The 21010-nt window shown below is 40.2% G+C and overlaps 1 protein-coding gene across 2 annotated transcripts; it reads left to right on the forward strand.

Annotated features, from left to right (window-relative positions):
• Positions 1-1473: 1473 nt before the first annotated feature.
• On the forward strand, positions 1474-19918 carry LOC104896868 (uncharacterized). 2 transcript variants are annotated; one of them, XM_019250330.3, is made up of 5 exons: positions 1474-1903; positions 4022-4109; positions 4231-4301; positions 4510-4566; positions 19555-19918. In XM_019250330.3, exons 1-5 carry the CDS (start codon positions 1802-1804, stop codon positions 19594-19596), a joined length of 360 nt encoding a protein of 119 aa, XP_019105875.2. In that variant the 5' UTR covers positions 1474-1801; the 3' UTR covers positions 19597-19918. The 2 variants fall into 2 exon arrangements, with proteins under 2 accessions (XP_019105875.2, XP_010681957.2); XM_010683655.4 differs by lacking the exon at positions 19555-19918 and adding an exon at positions 6333-6963 and having other exon boundaries at positions 1495-1903.
• The last annotated feature ends 1092 nt before the right edge of the window (positions 19919-21010 follow it).

The following is a 21010-nucleotide window of genomic DNA, read 5'->3' on the forward strand; positions in this document are numbered from 1 at the left end:
AGAAAAATATACTGAAGAAGAAGGTGAATATCTTCTTAAATTAATGCGAATTCTTCTAAAGTTGTCTCAAGAAGAAATTCCATGTATTTATTTTCCAAAAATGGTCAATGTTCTTTCTATTAAAGATGATAAATAATTTATTTTCGATTTAGTAGATAAGATCTCTGATCCTGCAATCAGGAGAGATTGCTTATCAAAGTTAAGAGATTTAATTATCAAAGAAAATGAGATACCCAAAATAAGTGAACCATCTAGTATCTTAAAGCTCTTTGATAAACATAAAACTCCAAATATTTTCAAAGAAATCACCATTATTGACCTTCAATCTGAATTTAAGTAGCTCAAATCTCAAATCTATGACCTTCAAAAGGAAGTTATTTCTTTGAAAACGAAGGATTTAGAGCTTGAAGTAAAGCTTTTCCACCTAAATTCAACATCATCAGCCTCTACTTTCCGAGAGCCTCTGCCAATAGATGGAGTCCAAGTAATTTCGAAAGAGACGCTTCCTCATGAACAAATTTCTCAAATTATTGGTCAAATCAGTTTTCAAACATAGTATGTCCTAATTAATATAGTAATAGATGATTTTTCAGTCAACACAATTGCTCTTGTAGATAGTGGTGTAGACCAAAATTGCATAAAGGAAGGACTAATTCCTTCTAAGTTTTATGGAAAAAAAGAAATAACTATATGTTGCAAATTTTTCTCTTTTAAAAATAAGAGACAAGCTTTCAAAAGCATATATATTTGCAATGATAGATTTTTCTTTCAAAACACTTTCATTTTAGTCAAAGATATAAGTCAAGAAATAATTTTGGATACCTCGTTTTTTAACTCAAATTTACCCATTTTATGCTGATAAGCAAGGTCTTCATACAAAAATTTATGGGACATCAAGTTTCTTTCAAATTTTTATCATCTATACAACAAAAGGATCTTTCTCTTTTACAATCATCTTCCATTTATCAAGAAATAAATATTTTAGAAAATAGAAGAGCTCATATTAATTGTTTGCAAAATGAAATTTCATATTTAAAAATTGAATAGAAAATTCAAAAGTCCTGCGCCTCATATCAATATCTCTAGGTATTAAATAGAATAAAAAATGTCATTCTCAAATAAAACCAAACACATAGTATTAGATATCAAACTCCAAACATATACCACCTTAATTTCATTTCTGATTCCAAAATCATACCGCTATATGAACCAAACGCCCCTTAACATTCATACACTGTACTGGAACTATTTTTCATCAAACCTTATCGTTAGAATTTTAAAATATTTTAACACATATATCAAGAATCGTTCTTACATTCCTCCTCAAAAAAATAAAATAAAAATAAAGAATCGTTGTTACTTTCATGACAAAAAGTTAAAACCTTGGGGAAAAGATTTTTTATTTAATGAAAAAGAAAAACAGAACACGAAAAATATCAATTATCAAAGCAGCACCAAAATGTCTACCGCAAACGACAGTGAATAATTGCCACATACTATAAGCTAAACACATTCCCGAACTTTCTAGTCCGATCAATCCCTTGTTTTCTCAAGATATTTTCGGGCTTTCCTCCGTTGTCCAATTCCCTCTATCCCCAATAACCGACTTTACAAAACCCACTTTCTACACATCTTTTGGCGCCCTATAAATGTCGACAAACAATAATTATCTCCAACATTCTCATGTCTACCAACTACAAATACTACAATTTCTGCAAATCACACACAAAAAACAAATTCAAGATATTTGCTGTACGTAAGATTCTTGGTGAAGCTTTAAATTTTACATTCGTGAGAAACAATGGCGGCTGACATAGCGTCGGAATCATACTACACTGTACTTGGTGTGAGTAAAGCGTCGTCAATTGAGGAAATTCGTCGTGCTTTTCGCAAACTAGCTATGGTATGTCAAGTGTCAACAACGAATTAAATGTTTTTTTAGCGTTCTTAATTTCATCCTTTATAAATTTTAGTCAGAGCATCAATTAATTCATCGAACGTGTTGTAAGATAATGTAATGTTTCTACCGGCTTTTTTGTTGTACAAAAACTTATGTCATAAGACCGCCAATAGTTAAGAGTTCTGTTTAAAATAGTCAAAAGGAAGCTATATAAATAGTCAACATTAAAGTGAGAGTGTGAAATAGTTAAACATTTGAACTGTAATATGATAGCTAAAAGGGAAATAGTGAAATAGTTATAATTTAAGTTTTTCTTAGATTTCCCTACTAGACCAGATCCTACCTAGTTACAAGGGCGAGACATTTTGGAGATCCCACATTCCCACCCTGAAGTGTTGCTAGTCGGGTATGATTCCATAACCTCACGACATGTTTGGTTAGTGGTGCTAAATTGTGGTAATGGTAATGTTTTTAAGTGTAAATTTATGAAGACATACTAATGCTAATATTCATGGTAATGAAACTTGATGTCAAAACATGAGTTTTCCTTCATAAATTTCCATTACCATCCAATACCACCTTCCTAAGTGGTAATAGATGGTAATGAAGTTTTAGGAAGGAAATAGGTGTTTTAGGATAAAGTAGCATTACCATGGATATTGACATGGGAATGCTTTCACAAATTTGCACTAAAAACCATTACCATTACCACCATTTAGTACCAATAACCAAACGGGCTGTGATGCTCTTAGGTACACATCTTATACTAGAATTTAACCTGAAATATGAGACTTGTTCTTTTCTTGTGCTTTTTATAAACTAAAGTAGATATCAGAGTTATCAATGAATTGATATACATAACTAATTTAGTTTAAATTGAAGATGGAATTAAGTTTTTGGCGGGAGTATAATTTCATACGTAGTGGATTTGTGTGCTTATTTTTCTGCTTATTATTCTATTAAGAATATAAATTATGTGATTAGGAAAAGAAAGCAATCATATAAGTTTCAATGTTTGGTACAAAAATAGCATATTTTCTTTGAAGGGGGTTCAAAATTATCATTATAAATGATAGGAAATGGAAGGAAAGTGTCTTTACAGATTTTTAGTTTTACTTTCCTTCTAAAATTCGAAGAATTTGATAAGAAAGAGAAAACTTAAACTAAATATGAGAAATTAAGTGGTGGTTTAGTTTACATGGCAAGTCAAAATTCCCATGAAATTGCAATTTATAAGAAATAAATTACATAATCAAATTTAGATTTATGGAAAATGGGTTAAATTGTTTGGTTGACAACAAGAAATTAATTCCCATTGAAATTTCTGATACCTAGGAGATCTACAATCTACATAAATAATTTCCTCCATTTTATTGGAAACTCGAAATTTTTAGGAATTTCTTGTTCTTTTTTTTTGCTATTTTGTTGTCAATCAAACAACTCAGCAAATTTTCAACTCTTAAGAATTTCTATTCCTCTCCTTTCTCTTTCCTTTCTTTCTTTTATTAAAAATAAATCAAACTGGTTGTAGTCAACAATAATTCATTTGATTGTCAAAAATGATTGAAATGTACTTTGAGTTTAAGATGCAGGGGATGATGATGTGTTATGTGTCATGAAAATGATGAGGTTTTGAAACAAATCAGTTTGAAAGTGAAACTTCATGATTGAGCAATTTCGGCGTGTAGGTAACGAAATCTACGCAGGGGTGGATTCTCACTCTTAATACACTATTCGAATATGATTGTTGAAGATGAGTTGGATTTGATGATACATTATATTCAATTAGTAGTGGTAAACTAAAGTTATTCATTAGCTCGGAAAAAGGGTATGGATTTCGGGAATAAAATCATTTTGGAAGTAGGGAACCTCAAGTCCCTCTAAGTTTTCTTGCTTCCTACATGATATGTGATGGACGAAGTAAAATTGTACGTCTAACCACTAATTCTTACATTGTCCCTCCAAATATTTTCTAATATAAATGGCTCATTCCTCTTCCGTTTCCATGCAATTCTATTGTCCTTTTCGATTAATTATCAAGTTATGGCTCTCTATGGCTCTCTGAAAGGGACTTTTTTTTTTGGAAATTGCTGATGATATATGTTTATGATGGTGTTGCAGCAATGGCATCCTGATAAGTGGGTCAATAACCCTGCCATGCTTGGTGAGGCTAAGAAAAAATTTCAGAAAATCCACGAGGCCTATTCAGGTACAATGTTTTAGCAGATTTGTGTATCTTTTAGTCATTACTCTTTATTTCTCATTTTTGTGCCAATACAGACTAAGAACATGATGAAGTTGTATCTTACGAAATAAATTTCTTGGTTTAGTGTTGTCAGATCCCAGTAAGAGGACAATGTATGATGCAGGCTTGTATGATCTTATTGACGAAGTGGATGAGGTAGGCTGATATGTTGTCCTATTCAAATAAATTAAGTTGTGCTTAGAGTGTGTTTCAGAGATGTAAAGAGGTGGAAATGATTTCGTTAAATCTCGAGTCCCCATCTTTCGGATGTTTATGATTTATTCCTTGTCGTTCTAAGCACTTATTTACGCTGATTGGTATTGAATAAGTGTCCTCACAAAAACAATTATAACTTTGGATGCAGGGATTTTGTGATTTTATGCAAGATTTGTCGTCACTTATGTCACAAGTCAGAGATGAGGTGAGTACTTTGAGCATTTTGTTTCTTTTTTTCTGATTTACTGGAAAATAGTGCATGGTTTGATCACATTGATACTAGTTGGATTTGGATTGCAAGTCATCATATGTAAACAAATTCGTGGAATATGAAGTATTGTGAATTTTTGTATGAAGTAGATGCAACAATCCCATCTAAAATTTTTCATTAGTAAATAGTAATTTTCCAAGTTCTTTCATTCTGATTCTGCAATTGGACGTCAGTTTTTGCTGCCTTTGGCTTGAAATAGTCACATATCTCCACACTAAGCTGGATCACCTTACATAAATCTTGAAGACTTTAAGTTGCAGCAACTAGATCATGTGAGTTTCCAGATACGAGCGAGCTAATATATCTTTATCAACAGGATATACATATATGAGATTTTCCAACATTAAGGTGATTTAGCTCTTGAGCATGATATGCTTATCTTTTTTGAGGATTTCACTCGTATTCCCTTTACAAAAAGATATCCTTGTAAATGAAGTGATGTGCTGTAAAACTGAATATGGAAACACAGATAATGTGGGTAGGCACATAAAATGGCAATGAGCACTCAGCCAGTCACAGTAGGAAAAAAACCATAGGAGGAAGATTATGGAACTGCCTTATTAGTTATCCGTTCATTAATCCACATGACGTAACATCCCAATTATCTAGTTTGACATTAGCATCTTAAATTTTTTAGTTAGTAAGCTTGAGGTTGACTGATCTTCTGCTTGAAACTATCTATGAGCTGGATAAATTCCTCCGGAGTGAATTCCTGTGGGTTGGCAATGAGTCGGAGATGGGGCCGTTGGATCTCAATCCGCCCCATCATCCTCAAACCGAATCTCCATCCACACCCTCCATCACATGCCATATCCTACCATATCCACCCCATGCATTGACCGTGGATGGGGTGGTGGGAAATGGATGATACGAGAAAAATTGTTTGTGTACATAACAACTTTTAAAGAATTAAAAACTGGAGATTTAAGCCATTGATTAACAGTAAAGCGACTAGATATTTTATTTATAGTTCTTATTAGTATATTATGTATATATATATGTGTGTGTGTTTGTGACGTGGGTGGGTGGATGGATGAATAGGGCGGGTGGTCCTAGAAAATTTTCACCCATCTCCGACCTACCCGCTGACATCCACTTCAACTGCGATTTGCCCGTCACATGGGGGGATAGGTGGATAATCCACTCAGCCATACAACTCTACTTTGGAGGCTCATTTTTCAATTCACCGGTTGTGTCTTGTGTCTAGCTATGTCAAAGGGGTCAACAAGGAAACGCAGGGTTCCTAAGCTGGTTGGGTTTTTGTAGAAATAATTATGTGAATATGCGCTGGTTGCTACTTAAGACTGCTTTAGTGAGTGATGATATGTTTGATTGCATGCTTGGGAACTTTCATATGTATATAGAACACATCACAATTGAAAATATAGATGCTAGTACAGATGCTAGTCATTGCAGGGGTGCAATAAGTAATATCCAAAACTAATTAGTTTAAGCTGCTTTCTTGGTCTCTCCCATATTTTGGAGTCCTCTTCAAAAATGAAGTTGATAATAAAGTCTGCTGGAATTAAGTTAAAATGCAGAGGCAGCTTTAGTTTATGTAACAAAATCTATTGGCTTTAAGAATTAAGAAGCAAGCCAGAATTGAAGATGCTTGCTTCTCAACTTGGTTGATAATCCCATGGTATCCTTCTATCAAATTTAGTGGCATGAACTCTCATGTAGAGTTTTTCTGTTTGTAGGAGAAAGATAGTAGCATGGAAGACCTCCAAAGTATGTTTATGGAGATGTTCCAAGGATTTCAATCCCCTCAGTGGTCCTGTAGTCCCTCAGTGGTTGGCAACCAAGGCTGTGCAGCAAGAAGCTGAGTTGATGGGACGAACATCCCAAAGCACATAGTTCAGTTCTCAGGTGTTGGGAATGTCATATCAGGTCGATGTCCTTAATTTTTGATAGATTGATCGTAACCCTTTGTTGAGAGCAAAGCTAGAATGTCGCATAGCGAGTGTGCCTGCCCTGTTTGTATATATCATGAAAATGAACTCATGTTTCAAACAGATGGTGAGAAACGAGACCGCTGGAATTGACTATGCATATTATTAGTTGTATCTGGTACGTGTCATGTATATTTAGTGTCTTGTGTATATGGTGTGCCGTGTCGTGCTTGACTTTGTGAAGTGGCCGAGTTCAGTTTTGCGGGATTGAGTTTGTACCATGCGTTTCTGACTTTTTTTTTGTAAAACGTAGTCTCCCTCTGCGGGGTTGAGTTTGTACTTTGCTTTTCTAACATTTTCTGTAAAACGTAGTCTCACTCTTACAACAAGTATAGATATTATTGTTGTCGTTTTAGTATTATTGATTTTGTTTTCATCATTTGTTATTATTCTTCCAAGTTGTATTAGTTGTTTATTTCAGTTTCATAAATATTTGTCAACATTGTTGATTTCGTGTTGATGTGAAATGAGTTTTTTTTATATACTATTGTAGTTGCGTATTTTGTACATTTTTTTCTACTATAACAATTACTATTTTGAGTGGTTTCATTTATTGGAATCGTTCTCTTTTTGGTAAAGAAAGTAGATATAATTACAATAATTTTTTTACGCAGTGAATGAAATCATTATTAATTGCTCAAATACTTTCATGAAGTAGTGTTTATTAAGTATTTGTTTTATTAATAAATATTCTAGTTAACAGAAGGGGCATTAAAAGGAAGACAAATATAGCACCCTATAAGTTATACCATTGAGTTGGGGTTAACGAGCATCAAGTTCCCCGCGCTATATTCTATCTATGTCATTTTAATCTACACACTTCGACATTTTATATTATTCGTAAACTTTCTTTTGACCATTATTTGTCATTTATACGAGGCGTAAAAATATAATCATGTGGGATCTTGTTGGATTCATCATAACATGTGTTTTTATTAATATGTACTTTTTATAATTATTATAAATACAACATTAAAGATATATATTTTTAAAGTTTTGCGTTGACATGGATGAAAAGTGTAAGTGTGTAGATTAAAATGAAACGGATGGGATAGATGGGAAAGCTTGAGGAATTTATCATTATTGAATTTTCACTTAATTTCTAAAATAATGTCTTTATCTGTGTTTAAATATTTCAATTACGCTAGAAATTTATATGAGTTTTTAGGATATATCTAAAATAGGTAAATAAACTTAAAACATTGAAGATATACACGTGTCATATGCCTTCATTCATGTAAAAAAAAGACAAAAAATTAACTTTGAATTTTGGTATTAATTTATACCAAAATTCAGTAAAAATTGTTACTAATATCATAATAGCTTTTACTTTGATAAGTTGGTAATCAAGTATAAGTGAATTTTGATTTTAACTTTGAATTTTGGTGTCAATAATACATACTTTGATGTTAATTATGGTATGAATTTGAGCTTTGCTATTAGTAGTACTAGAGTAACTCTTACTTTAGTACCTTTAAATAACAAAATTTTACCCTTTCGAACTTTGATATCAAAGGTAATATAATAACTCTTATTTTGATATCTTGGGTTAATTAAAGGTTATTTGGGATGAGAGGTAAACCCTTCCTTGTAAACCTGGTATAAGCTAGATAGCATCAATGATGCCAACTTGTGATCATATATGACTACGTTGATTTAAACACTATGCAAAAAAGGAAATTACACACACAACAATTTGTAAAAAAAGTGATGCAATATTTTAATTTCAATGAATCATACCCTTCTCTACCCTCTACGCATAATTCACGAAATATTCCAGAATCAAAAGGATTTTAAATCAATGTAATGTTCCATTTAACTCAAAACACGGTCCAACAACCATAAACAATGAGATTTGACCATTTGCCTAATTGTCAAAACCCAACAAACCAATCTTAATATCATTAAACCCAATAAATCAATCTTAAGATCATTAAGTGTCTATTATAACCCAAATCATTTATTTAAGGAATACTCTTTGATGGTGCTCCTGGTTTATACTATAATGTGTTTCGGTATGGGACAAATTACGGGGTCTTGAACCGTTAAGTCCTTGTGTTGAAGCCGGTTTGGATCCCTGCAAAAGAGAGTAAGTAAACTAGCCTTGGGGGTTGATCCGAGGAACGCTCCTCCAATGCCTAAGTCACTATTTGGTTAAAGCCGGTAGCTCTCAAGTATAATGTATTGGGATTCGTGAACGTACCTTATGACTCAGATCAACGAAGTATTTGTAGGGACCCGAATAAGCCCATATCTGGATTGGGCCCGGTATTTGCGGGAAATATCCCCAAGAATGTTCCTATGGGATATATTCTTATCTTTTATTGAAAGTATATTTTTCAGGCCCGTAGGCGTTGGAGATATGGACTGGGTTCAAGCCCAGGATTATAAGCCCAAAAGCTATTAGACCGGCATAACTTAAATCGGTATGGAACTTAGTCAGCCCCCATACAACTAGCTCCCAAGCCGGTATGACTAGCATAGGTATACCCTGCTTAATAGGTTTTTAAACCTCCATGGGAGATGCTGACTTATTTTTGGCGAAAGAATGCGAAACGTTGGCACAGAGAATTTCAACCGTTGCCTCAAGCTGCGCACCTGCATTAAAAGCTCCCCAGGAGCAACTGCTTCACAACTGGGTGCTACTGAATTACACGTGGCATGATCAGGACGGGAAGACGAAGAGTCACTTAATCTCGACCGCGACTTCCTCTATAAATACCTCCTGGGCTCCCCGCTTCTCTCATTTTGTATTTTATCTCTCTTGCGTTTGATTCCATAACGAACTTTCTCTCTCTAAATTCCCTTTTTGCGCTCTTGACGGTTGTGCGCGACTTCTCCTTCCAGCCTCACGCTATTTGTTGATTCCGGTGCTTTTACTCCTTGACGAAACTTTTTCCATCTTTCATACTGTCTTATTTATAATGTCTTCCAATTCCGAGAACTCTGACTCACAAAATATCTCCAAGGGCCCTTCCGTCATGACGGAAAGTGATGTAGATTCTGATAGTACCTCCCTTAGATCTGTGGGGGTTAATGATTCACCCATGCCTGATTCCGTCCATGAACATAGGATCAATAGCCAGAGAGACTGTAGCGTTTCCGGTAGACAAGAGGATGAACCGGCCATTCCTGCCTCCCCCTTGGGGATAGTGGTAGGACAAGCGGAGGCTTTAGGGGTGAATGCCTATGGACAATACGAGACCATGGTAGGTTTAGCGGAACATTCCCCAGAGCTATTTCCTTCCGGTAAGCCCCCTATCCACCGTTCTACTTTTGAGATTGGTGAGACTTCCCGCAGACCGGTACCTAGGGAAATTTTGGTTTCTCCTGTGCACTCGGATGTCGTTGAGAGCATAAAGAGGTATGTGGCGGAATCAGACGAGGAGTCCACTACCTTAGAGGCTGAGGATGATTCAGACTGGGATGACCCTCCGGAAGTTATTCCTGAGGAGTCAGATGAGGATAACTTAGCAGAACTGTTCATGCCGCCTAGTGATGAAGGTTGTGCCGCCGGTGTTCAGTTGGATAGCGGCTGGGCCGACACTTGCCGAAAGAGCAAGTTCCTTATCAAGGTCCCGAAATATTTTGCTTTCCCTGATGGATACCGACTGGTACTCCCGGCTGAAGGGAGCCGTGTCACGGATTTCCCTTCCGGCCATGTGGCTATTTATGCCTATATGCTTGATTTTGGGATGAGAATTCCCTTGGACCCTTTCTTTGTAAAAATTTTTAAAGCCTGGAACATATGCTTGGCGCAATTGACCCCCCTAGGATGGCGGAACCTGATGGCTTATGCCTGGGTGGTTCGTTATAAGGGATTCCCCGAGACCCTGAACCTCTTTCGTAAACTGCATTGGATTAAGGAGGATGGCTCTGCCAAAGGTAAGGGGAACGGGAAGAAGAAAAGAGCCCGGGATGATGAGCTCGAAGGCTGGGGTGGATGGATGTCTTTATATACTAAGGCAGGAAAGTTAACGGTATATCCCCAACCGAGTTCTCTCAAACTCTGGAGAGGCCGGTTTTTCTGGGTGCATGTACCGGATGATTTTCCCCTGAGGCGTCAATGGACGAAGCCTCGCTCTCGGATGGAGCACATAAGAGACAGGGGCTTAACTCGTCGGGAGAGAGAGGCGTATGATTTCTTTGCGTCTGACTCCATCCCAGCCTTACGAGGCAAAAAGAGGATACCGGTTCCCAAGTACTGGCTTCCTCATGCCAACTATGTGTTCACAACCCGGCTCTGACTGCCTTAGGTTTCTGCCAGTCTGATCTCTATGGTGTGTTTATGTTTCCGCTTTGATTTTCTGCTTTTGCTGTTGTATTTTTATTTCTGAAATGTACTAACTGTGATTCCTTCTTTGTTGTTTTCTATTTTCAGGCCGGGACTTTTTAATCCGCGAGGCTCTTCGCGTCGATCGGAAATACCGGCCGCTTAGTAACATGCCTCCTAAACCTCCTCGTAAGTTCGTTCCCATCCAACTACCAGCTGGCGGCGGCCGGGGTGGTCGAGGGGGCCGTGGAGCCGGTCGCAAATCCAGTCCTGAGGAGGACGTCAGGGATTCGATGCCCCTGTTGCGTCGCCAGGCTGAGGTCGTTGCTCAGAAAAGGAAGTCTGAGCAAAACAAGGAGGAGCCGCCGGCTAAGAAGGCTGCTTCTAAGGCGAGCAAGGATAAGGAAATCCCTGCTGCAATGTCTACCCCCCTTCTAAACCGGCCGAGTAGCCGAAGGGGGCAGCTCTTCTTTGCGGCCCAAGATCTACAAGCAATTGACTCTGCCAGAAATGGTTCCCGGACTAGAGTCTTTTGCCAAGCCCAGGAAGGTGGCTTCTTGGAGCGAACCCGGATGGAGATGCCGGACATTTTGAAGAAGTGCTGGACTCGCTCCCTAGTAAAGAACGGAGAGAAGTTCGATCCAAAGCTGAACGTTTTGGACGACGAATCTCTGCTGCTGGACCGTCCGTTAGAGGGCGGGAACTTGGGCTATCGTATTTTGAAAGCTATGCAGCTTAAATACGATATACCGGTGGACGAGGTGTACACGCTTGCTGCGACGCCTGCGCACAACCTGGCCCTGGTAATCCTCATTTTTTTCTTTTCTTTCTCTGTCTGTTCAAGTGTGCTATCGGAAGTTCTTTGTACTAACTTCTTGTTAATTTGCCCTTTTCAGTCGGCCCAGTCCGGTAAAGAGCTCTGTGGTTTCTACCGATACTTTCAGACCTCTTACTTCAATGAAGTAAAGGAGACTAAGAAGCTGAGAGGCCGGATTGCTGTTAAGGAGCAAGAGCTGCTCCTGGCCAACACCGAGAAGAACGATGCTCTGGCTGCTGAAAGTAAGGCAGATGCCACTCTTACCAAAGCTGTGGAGGATCACTCCTTCGTCTTATTCAATAAGGACGAAGAGATCCGGCTTCTCCGAGAGCAGATCTCCGAGGCCAAGGAGAACGAGCGTGAGGCCGTGAAGGAGTATCAGAAGGGGATGGACTTCGTCTCTCGCTTACTGAACGGGTACAATGGCGGATGGTCAGCTGCCATGAGGTGCGTCTGGTATACCTTTTCGGACTTTGACTGGTCCAAGATTGAGGACGCCCATGGACAGCAAGTTCATGGTCTACCGGTTGAGGGAGAAATCTTAGACCCTGGTGTCACTGAGGCCGACATCGCCAACGCGGATCCCCGGGCAGAGTTCGAAGAGGACGAGGAGGCCGCCAACGACGCTGCTGAAGTTGCCAACACTGCTACTGGTAATGACAAACCGGAAGAGCAAGTGGTAGTCGTTGACGGCTCTGAGGAAGAGGACCGTGCTGAGTAGATAGGCTTTTTCCTTCTTTCCCTTCCTTGCCCTTCTTGTATTGGGCCACTTTGTGGGTGGTGTGCTTTTTGCGATCATAACGTCTTTTCCCTTGCGCAGCCAAACTATCTTTATTGTTCTGTAAATCCGTTACTCCTGTAATCGGTAGCTAGCTTCAATTTTTACGGTCATGCCGTCTGTGGTTGACTGCTTAGTTTTAGGGCTTTGTTATCGGTTTAATCAATTATGCCTCCAATTCATTATTAGCATCTGCACGTTTTGATCAATTATTACCGTTAACTTGTATATTCCGGCAGATCCACGAAGGTCATTGACCGGTTTAACACTATTGATTAGTTGAGCAGATCCACTAAGGTTATTAACTGACTAATCAATAATATTTAATTGTTGATCCCGGTAGATCCACGAAGGTCATTGATCGGTTTAACACTATTGATTAGTTCAGCAGATCCACTAAGTTCATTGACTGACTAATCAATAATATTTGATTATTGATCCCGGCAGATCCACGAAGGTCATTCACTGGTTTAACACTATTGATTAGTTCAGCAGATCCACTAAGGTCATTGACTGACTAATCAATAATATTTGATTATTCATCCCGGCAGATCCACGATGGTCATTGACCGGTTTAACATTATTGATTAGTTCAGCAGATCCACTAAGGTCATTGACTGACTAATCAATAATATTTAATTTGTTCATCCAGTATTGAGACGTTGTGTGTGAAAGATGCTCATTTTATCAAAATAAAATGGCTCTTCTCGGCCATGCCGGAATTATTGCCTACAATGAGCTTGGGAAATCTTTTCGGCATAAGCGCCTGATTATCAACTCCTACTGGCAACACTGCCTTTCTGCTAACTACACGTAGTATCTTTTAAGGACACTGGCATGTTTAATTTGTTCATCCAGTATTGAGACGTTGTGTGTGAAAGATGCTCATTTTATCAAAATAAAACGGCTCTTCTCGGCCATGCCGGAATTATTGCCTACAATGAGCTTGGGAAATCTTTTCGGCATAAGCGCCTGATTATCAACTCCTACTGGCAACACTGCCTTTCTGCTAACTACACGTAGTATCTTTTAAGGACACTGGCATTCCAACTATTTTTCAGTAGCTTGCCTGCCATGTCTTCGAGCCGGTAGGACCCTGTTACTATTTCTTCTTTAACCAAGTAAGGCCCTTTCCAATTGGCCGTAAGCTTTCCATCTACATGGGCTTTTCCAGTTGCGGCCGTTCGCCTGAGGACGAGGTCTCCCTTGGAGATAGGGCGGCTTCGCACTCTTTTGTTGTAGGCCTTGCTTATCCGGTCTTTATATGCTGCCAATCTGACCTCTGGTAAGATATCTAGGTCCTCTTTGTGTATCTGTTCGTTTAAGCTTGGCTCGTAGTTCAGTATTCGCCAGTTGGGTAATCCCACTTCTACCGGTAGTACTGCTTCCGCTCCGAAAGCTAGCCTGAACGGTGTTTCTCCGGTGGCCTCCTTTTCAGTAGTCCTGTTGGACCATAACACTGCTGGTACCATGTCGGCCCATGCTCCCTTCAATTCATCTAACCTCTTTTTTAGGGCATGAAGGATCTGTTTGTTAGCGGCTTCAGCCTGACCATTGCTTTGAGGGTGGCAAACTGACGAGTAGGCAAACTTGATGCTGTAGGGACGCAAAAAGTCGCGTATTGGGCCGCAATCAAACTGGACGCCGTGGTCCATCACTATCCCCATCGGGATGCCGAACCTAGTGATGATGTTCTGCCAGATAAACTTTTTTACCTGATTGACCGTTATCTTTGCTGTTGGTTATGCTTCAATCCATTTTGTGAAGTAATCAATGCCCACTATCAAGAATTTTCTTCCCCCAGATGCCGGTGTGAAGGGCCCTATTATATCCATCCCCCACTGCGCGAAAGGGATTGGGTTCAAGATTGGCTGAAGGTCATTGGCCGGTTGGTTTATCACCGGCGCAAACCTTTGACATTTGTCACACTTTTTTACGTAGGCTTGGGCATCTGTCAGCATTGTGGGCCAGTAGAAACCTGCTCTCAGCGCTTTGAGTGCTAGCGCCTTTCCACCGATATGGTTCCCACAGACCCCTTCATGAATCTCCTCAATTATTTTCGTTGCTTCGTGGGCCATTACGCACCTTAGCAGAGGCAACGAGAATCCTTTCTTGTACAGCTGTCCTTGAAAGACGCAGTACCAAGCAGAGTCTCTTTTCAATTTTTTCGTCGCCATCTTATCTTCCGGGAGCTCACCCTTGAGTTTATATGCCAATATACCATCGTACCATTCCGGTTCAGAGGTGATTGTATTAACGGACACTGGGTAACCTCTATGCTTCTTTCTTTTAACGTCTCTACCATGACGCTCCTTTTCTTGTCGCTGAGACTGGAGCTTGCCAACTTTGACAGGGCATCTGCCGCCATGTTTTCAGCTCTCGAAACCAATTGCACTTCAAAGGTCTGCAACCCTTGTATCATGCTATTGACTAGGTTGAGGTATTTTTGCATTACCGGTTCTCTAGCTTCATACGTCCCTTCTATTTGGCTCAAAATTAACTGCGAGTCCGTTATCATGGTGATGTTTTTGGCTCCAGCCGCAATGCTCAGACTTAGTCCGGCCAGGGCTGCTTCGTACTCGGCTTCATTGTTGGAGGCTTTAAACCCGAAACGGATGGCATGCTCGAAGATTTCCCCTTCTGGGGACGTCATGACAACACCGGCCCCTGCTCCACTCTGGGCCGCTGATCCATCTACCTCAAAATTCCACCTGCCGGTGGATTCTGTTGTCTCAGTGTAGGTTGTCTCCACTATGAAGTCAGCTAGTGCTTGGGCTTTGATTGCGGTACATGGCCGGTATTCTATGTCAAACTCCGAGAGCTCTATTGCCCATTTCAATAGTCTGCCTGTGGTGTCCAGCTTGTGGAGAGCCTTTTCCAGGGGCTGATTGGTAAGGACTTGAACAGTGTGAGAATCAAAGTATGGTATCAGCTTTCTTGCTGCAATTAACACGGCATAGGCCATCTTCTCTCGTAGCTCATACCTTTGCTCAGCGCCTGCTAGCACGTGACTGACAAAGTATATTGGGCTTTGCTGCCCCTGCCGGTTTACTAATAACACTGCCGCGACTGTCTTCTTGGTTACTGATACGTACAGCTGCAGCTTCTCCCCCAGCTCTGGCCGGGTTATGGTTGGCAGTTTCAGGAAGTGCTTTCTTACTCCTTCAAAGGCTTGCTTCTGCTCCTCCTCCCACTCAAACTTCTTGTTTCCGCTGAGTATCTTAAAGAATGGCAAGGCTTTTTCGGCCAATTTGGAAACGAATCTCGTGAGAGCCGCCATCCTTCCGGTCAGCTTTTGAATGTCCAGGATGCTCTTTGGCTCCGGGAGATCACTGATAGCTTTGATTTTGTCCGGGTTGGCATCGATCCCCCTTTCACTCACCATGAAACCCAGGAACTTGCCGGATCGCACCCCAAACACGCATTTCTTCGGATTTAGCTTTATCTCATGTTTCCGGAGTTTTTCGAAAGTTTCCTCGAGGTCTACTATATGGTCTTCTTCTGTTAAGCTCTTGACTATACTGTCATCCACATATACCTCTACGTTTCTGCCTTTTTGTCGCTCAAATATTTTGTCCACTAGCTTTTGGTGAGTGGCGCCGGCATTCTTGAGCCCAAACGGCATGGCCTTGTAGGCATAAACTCCTGCATCTGTAATGAAAGCCGCCTTATTCCTATCGGATTTCAGCAGACTTATCTGGTGATATCCTGAAAAAGTGTCCATGAAGCTTAATAGTGCTTGGCCGCTAGTTGAGTCTACCAACTGATCAATTCTTGGTAAGGGATACCAGTTTTTTGGGCAAGCCTTGTTAAGGTCGGTGAAATCTACGCACATACGCCATGACCTATTGGACTTCTTCACCATCACCACATTTGCCAACCATTCCGGGTAATCGCAAGGTTCAATGAAGTCTGCTGCCAGCAACTTATCCACTTCCTCCTTTATGGCTGCGTTCTTCTCGGCAGAAAAGTTATGTTTCTTCTGCTTGACCGGCCTGACATCCTCATTCACATTCAGACGGTGCACCATGAACTCTGGCTCAATACCGGGCATTTCATCTGCGGAGAAAGCGAATATGTCGGCATGACCTCTTAGCAAAGAGATCAGGTTAACCTTAAGTTCTTCTCCTAGATCGGCCCCAATTTTTACTGTTCTGTCAGGCCTTACTTCTTCCGTCTCCCCCTCTGGGCTGGGTCTTGGCTGATCTGCCGGCCTTGCCTCGAAGTTTTCCATAGATAAATCCTTCTTGGCTTTGTTTTCCACCTTCTTCTTTCCCTTTCCGACGGTGGCGTATCGGCTGGTCGCTTGTGGTCAGAGTGTTTCAGCGCGGTAAGGTAACAAGCCTTGCCGACTCCTGGTTTCCCCTGATTTTTCGGGGTTGCCGTCATTGGAAGTGTAGATCATAGTGAGGTGATACGTTGAGACGACGGCCTGAGCGTCGTGAATTAACAGCCTTCCGATAATGGCATTATACGCCGCTGGGACGTCAACCACCAGAAATTCCACCATGAGGTCCTTGGAACGGGATCCCTCTCCTAATTTTACAGCCAGCTTTACCGTCCCTTCTGGGACGACAGATGCTCCCGTGAAACCGATAACCGGGTAAGAGACCGGTTTCAGACACGCTTCCTCAAAGCCCATTTTTTCAAACGTTTCTTTGTACAAGATGTTAGCGGAGCTTCCTCCGTCGACCAGGACGCGATGGACCATTGCATTGGATATCTGTAGAGATACTACCAAAGGGTCATCATGGGGGTAAACGATCCCTTTAGCGTCCTCTGAAGTGAAAGCCACAGACGACATTGATGGAGATGCCGGCCATTTCCTGGCATTGTTGTAGTTCACTTGGTGGCGAACTTCTTTTAGGCTAGCTTTGGCCTCGTGAATGCTGCCGCCTCTTGTCGGTCCTCCGCTTATGACATGGATCTCAGTGATCCTGTCCTTTACCGGCCTTCTGTTACTAGTTTCCTCCTCTCTAGGAGGAGTTTTGCGATCAGTCCTCGCTTGGTACCGGGTGAAATAACCTCGCTTGATGAGGTCTTCAATCCCGTCCTTAAGGTCTTTGCAATCGTCTGTCTTGTGGCCGTAATCGTCGTGAAATTCACACCATTTGGACTTATCTCTGCCCTTGTAGTACATCTTTCTTGGCCTTTGCCATTTCTCGTCTTTACTATGCAGTTCGAAAATTCGGGCCCAGGATATCGTCAATGGTGTGTAATTATAATTTTTGTCCGGTCTCTCTTCAAATCCTTTTTGTCATCTTCTTTCTGCCGAGATAACTGCGAAATGGGGTCCCTTCTCTCAGCCCCGTCATAAGGGCCAGGACCGCTACTTCTTGCTGTAGTGTGGGGATGGTGACAGCTTCAGCGTTGAAACGCCCGACATAGTCCCTCAAGCTTTCGGTCTCACCTTGCTTGATAGACATTAACTCGCCGGTTGTTTTCTCACGTCGCTTGTTACTTACAAAGTGCGTTACGAACATGGACGTGAGTTGGCGATAATCGAAGACGGTTGCCGGCGGAATACTTTTAAACCAAGTTTGCCCTAGTCCAACCAAGGTAGATGGGAACACCTTACACCACCCCGAGTCGGTATCGGTGTATAACAGCATATGACCCTCATAAGCCGATATGTGATCCTCTGGATCAGACTTCCCGTCATACTTGCATGTCGGCATTTTCAGCTTCTCCCTGGGGTCCTGCAAAATCGCAGTGGAAAACGGCGAATTCCGCAATGATACCGGCGCTCTGCGTCGATATTCACTTCCCTTTCTTGGCTGGGAGGAATGCTGCTGGACTTCCGTGTCCTGCGCCTCCTCTTCTTCTTCTTCTTCTTCTTCACCCCCCACCTGCTCTGTGGGGGTCTTTGAGTTTACCACCTGATCCTGATCATGCCGGTCTCGCTCTCCCTGGCGGCCCGTCCACAGTGAGCGGAGCTTTCTCACAGGGCTGTGGGCTCTGCTCAGAGGTCGCTTGGCACGGGGACCGGTCGTGGGTACCACTAGCCATTGCCTGGAATACCTCTGCCGCACTTCTAAGTTGTTCTGGGGTGAACATATTCTGCAGGGTATGAAAGATGTCTTCCTGGGGAGTCTCAGGGGTTTTTCTAGCTGTGTCAACGGGTGGCCGACTTTGCCTAGCAGCCGACAGTGGAGTTGAGAACCCCGGGGGTGCTTTATCAATGGGAACATTGTTTTCATCAGTTTCCGGCATTCCTAATTGCTGCTTAGGATCCATGAGGGTTTTTGTTTGCAAGAGGTGGTTTAGACTACAAGGTATTGTTCGCCCCTCCTTCCTGCGCCAATTGTTCCGGTATGGGACAAATTACAGGGTCTTGAACCGTTAAGTCCTTGTGTTGAAGCCGGTTTGGATCCCTGCAAAAGAGAGTAAGTAAACTAGCCTCGGGGGTTGATCCGAGGAACGCCCCTCCGATGCCTAAGTCAGTATTTAGTTAAAGCCGGTAGCTCTCAAGTACAATGTATTGAGATTCCTGAACGTACCTTATGACTCAGATCAACGAAGTATTTATAGGGACCCGAATAAGCCCATATCTGGTTTGGGCCCGGTATTTGCGGGAAATATCCCCAAGAATATTCCCTTGGGATATATTCTTATCTTTTATTGAAAGCATATCTTTCAGGCCCGTAGGCGTTGGAGATATGGACTGGGTTCAAGCCCAGGATTATAAGCCCAAAAGCTATTAGACCGGCATAACTTAAACCGGTATGGAACTTAGTCAGCCCCCATACACAATGTTTCTTATTTCGTGGTCCAAAGTATTACTTACACACTACCTACTTGCATTAAGTTAAGCTGGATAGTTGGAGCAGAAATCGAAAGAAAGATCTTTTGTTATTTTAATAAGGATTTTGGTAACGACTGTTCTGAAACGTTAGATTATCATTCATTGTATTTCTAGATTTGTTTAACTTTAAAATGCATGCCAAAATCACTTATCTATCAATTATTAGTTGATGTTGATAAACTACTTCCTCTTCATGATTTCTAATTTATTTGCTCGTTTTTCTAGCAAAAAAAAAAGGTCATATAAATAATAGTGTCCCAGTTCCTTATTTATATTCCTAGTTTATATCTTTTTTAGACTAAAAAGAACGTCAAAGGAATATCAAAAGCGAAAGTATAGAGTACTACAACTGATAGAGCTATCAAAGGTTGGCATAGGAACACGACAGGAACCGGATACAAAAATAAATAGGTTAGTATCAAACTTTTTCGACATGTCAATATAAATAGGTTGGCATCTGGTGGTTTTCAGCACGCCCATTCAAAAGTGTGTCTCCCTTCTATTAGAGAAACCTGCAATACTCTCGAGAGAGAGTACCGAGTCATAAAGAAATGTGACTCTTATCGAGATCATGAGCCCAGAATCCCAAGCAATAGCAGTTTGTAGGGATTGCTCATGCGGCAAGGTACGATGCTCGTCGTTGGTTGCTCGTCTGAATTGTGAACAACAATTGTTCCGATCATCACTTTCATCAGCGATCCAAGTTTTACCTCCACCATCACTAGCTTTGACCAGCGATGCCCTCCGTCATATGCGACTCTTTATTTTTTTTGTTTGTTGTATTTTCTATGTATTGTAAAAGCTCTTAAAGCTTCTTTCAGTTCGTTTGGTTGCCTTAGATGTGGTTGTATTAGCATTAGGCTGCACTTCCTCTTTTAATTAATGTACGATTTTTCGATGTTAAAAAAAAAATCATGTCCATATTAAATTATTGCAGTGGAAAAGGCACATATAATATACTCTGATTTATATATTAGTTATTGCACGGATATTTTTCAATATTCAATTGACTATTGTAGCTAATTATAATGTCAAATGGTATTCTAATAATTGGTATGATTAAGAATGGTAATACAATTTTAATATGAAAAATAATGATATATTAAGAAAGTAGAGGGTGATAATTAAATTGATGTAGAAGAATGGAGTAAAACATGAGTACAATCTATAGCTTTAATTCTTAGTATAATACATAAATACTAAGAGAGTCAAATATTGAAAATTCAAAAAGAAGATCATAATGATGATACATGAGTAAAAGTAATTAAATGTAAAACTAATCTCTACGAACAGTCGAAAATATTATTTAAGAGAATAAATACCTTTTCATCCATCATGATCATATCAAGAGTTATAAAACCTCTTTCCTTTTTTTATGATAGTGTAAATATGTGAATCTTGATTTCTTTATTAGTTCTAGTAGAGTTAAGTTCATGGAGAAAAGAACAATTGTTATTGTCACATATAATATGCCATTTTTATAGTATTTTTATATGTATTTAAAATAAAGAATAAATAATACGTCATTGTTCATGCACATAAATAAATATATTTTCATACATTGTAAAACTCTGTAGTATAGGGAACTTATTTCAAAGTATATTTTCAGTACTCTCGGATGGTAAAAATAATCATAATATAACGAATTATGTAGCAAAAGTTATACTCCATCTACATAGTATAAGGTTATTTATATAAAATCATGTTGTATTTTTCACTTATTCACTTAAACAGTTTTTTCACCATATATCCC

Source organism: Beta vulgaris, chromosome 6 (genome assembly GCF_026745355.1).
Source record: "Beta vulgaris subsp. vulgaris cultivar EL10 chromosome 6, EL10.2, whole genome shotgun sequence".
Taxonomy (NCBI): Eukaryota; Viridiplantae; Streptophyta; class Magnoliopsida; order Caryophyllales; family Amaranthaceae; genus Beta; species Beta vulgaris.

Bases quoted from the DNA above. Each gene is read 5' to 3' on its own strand.
- LOC104896868 (XM_010683655.4), top strand. From the start codon at position 1,802: ATGGCGGCTGACATAGCGTCGGAATCATACTACACTGTACTTGGTGTG. The intron at 4,302-4,509 runs GTAGGCTGATAT...CTTTGGATGCAG, and splicing joins TTATTGACGAAGTGGATGAG to GGATTTTGTGATTTTATGCA. The intron at 4,567-6,332 runs GTGAGTACTTTG...TTCTGTTTGTAG, and splicing joins TGTCACAAGTCAGAGATGAG to GAGAAAGATAGTAGCATGGA.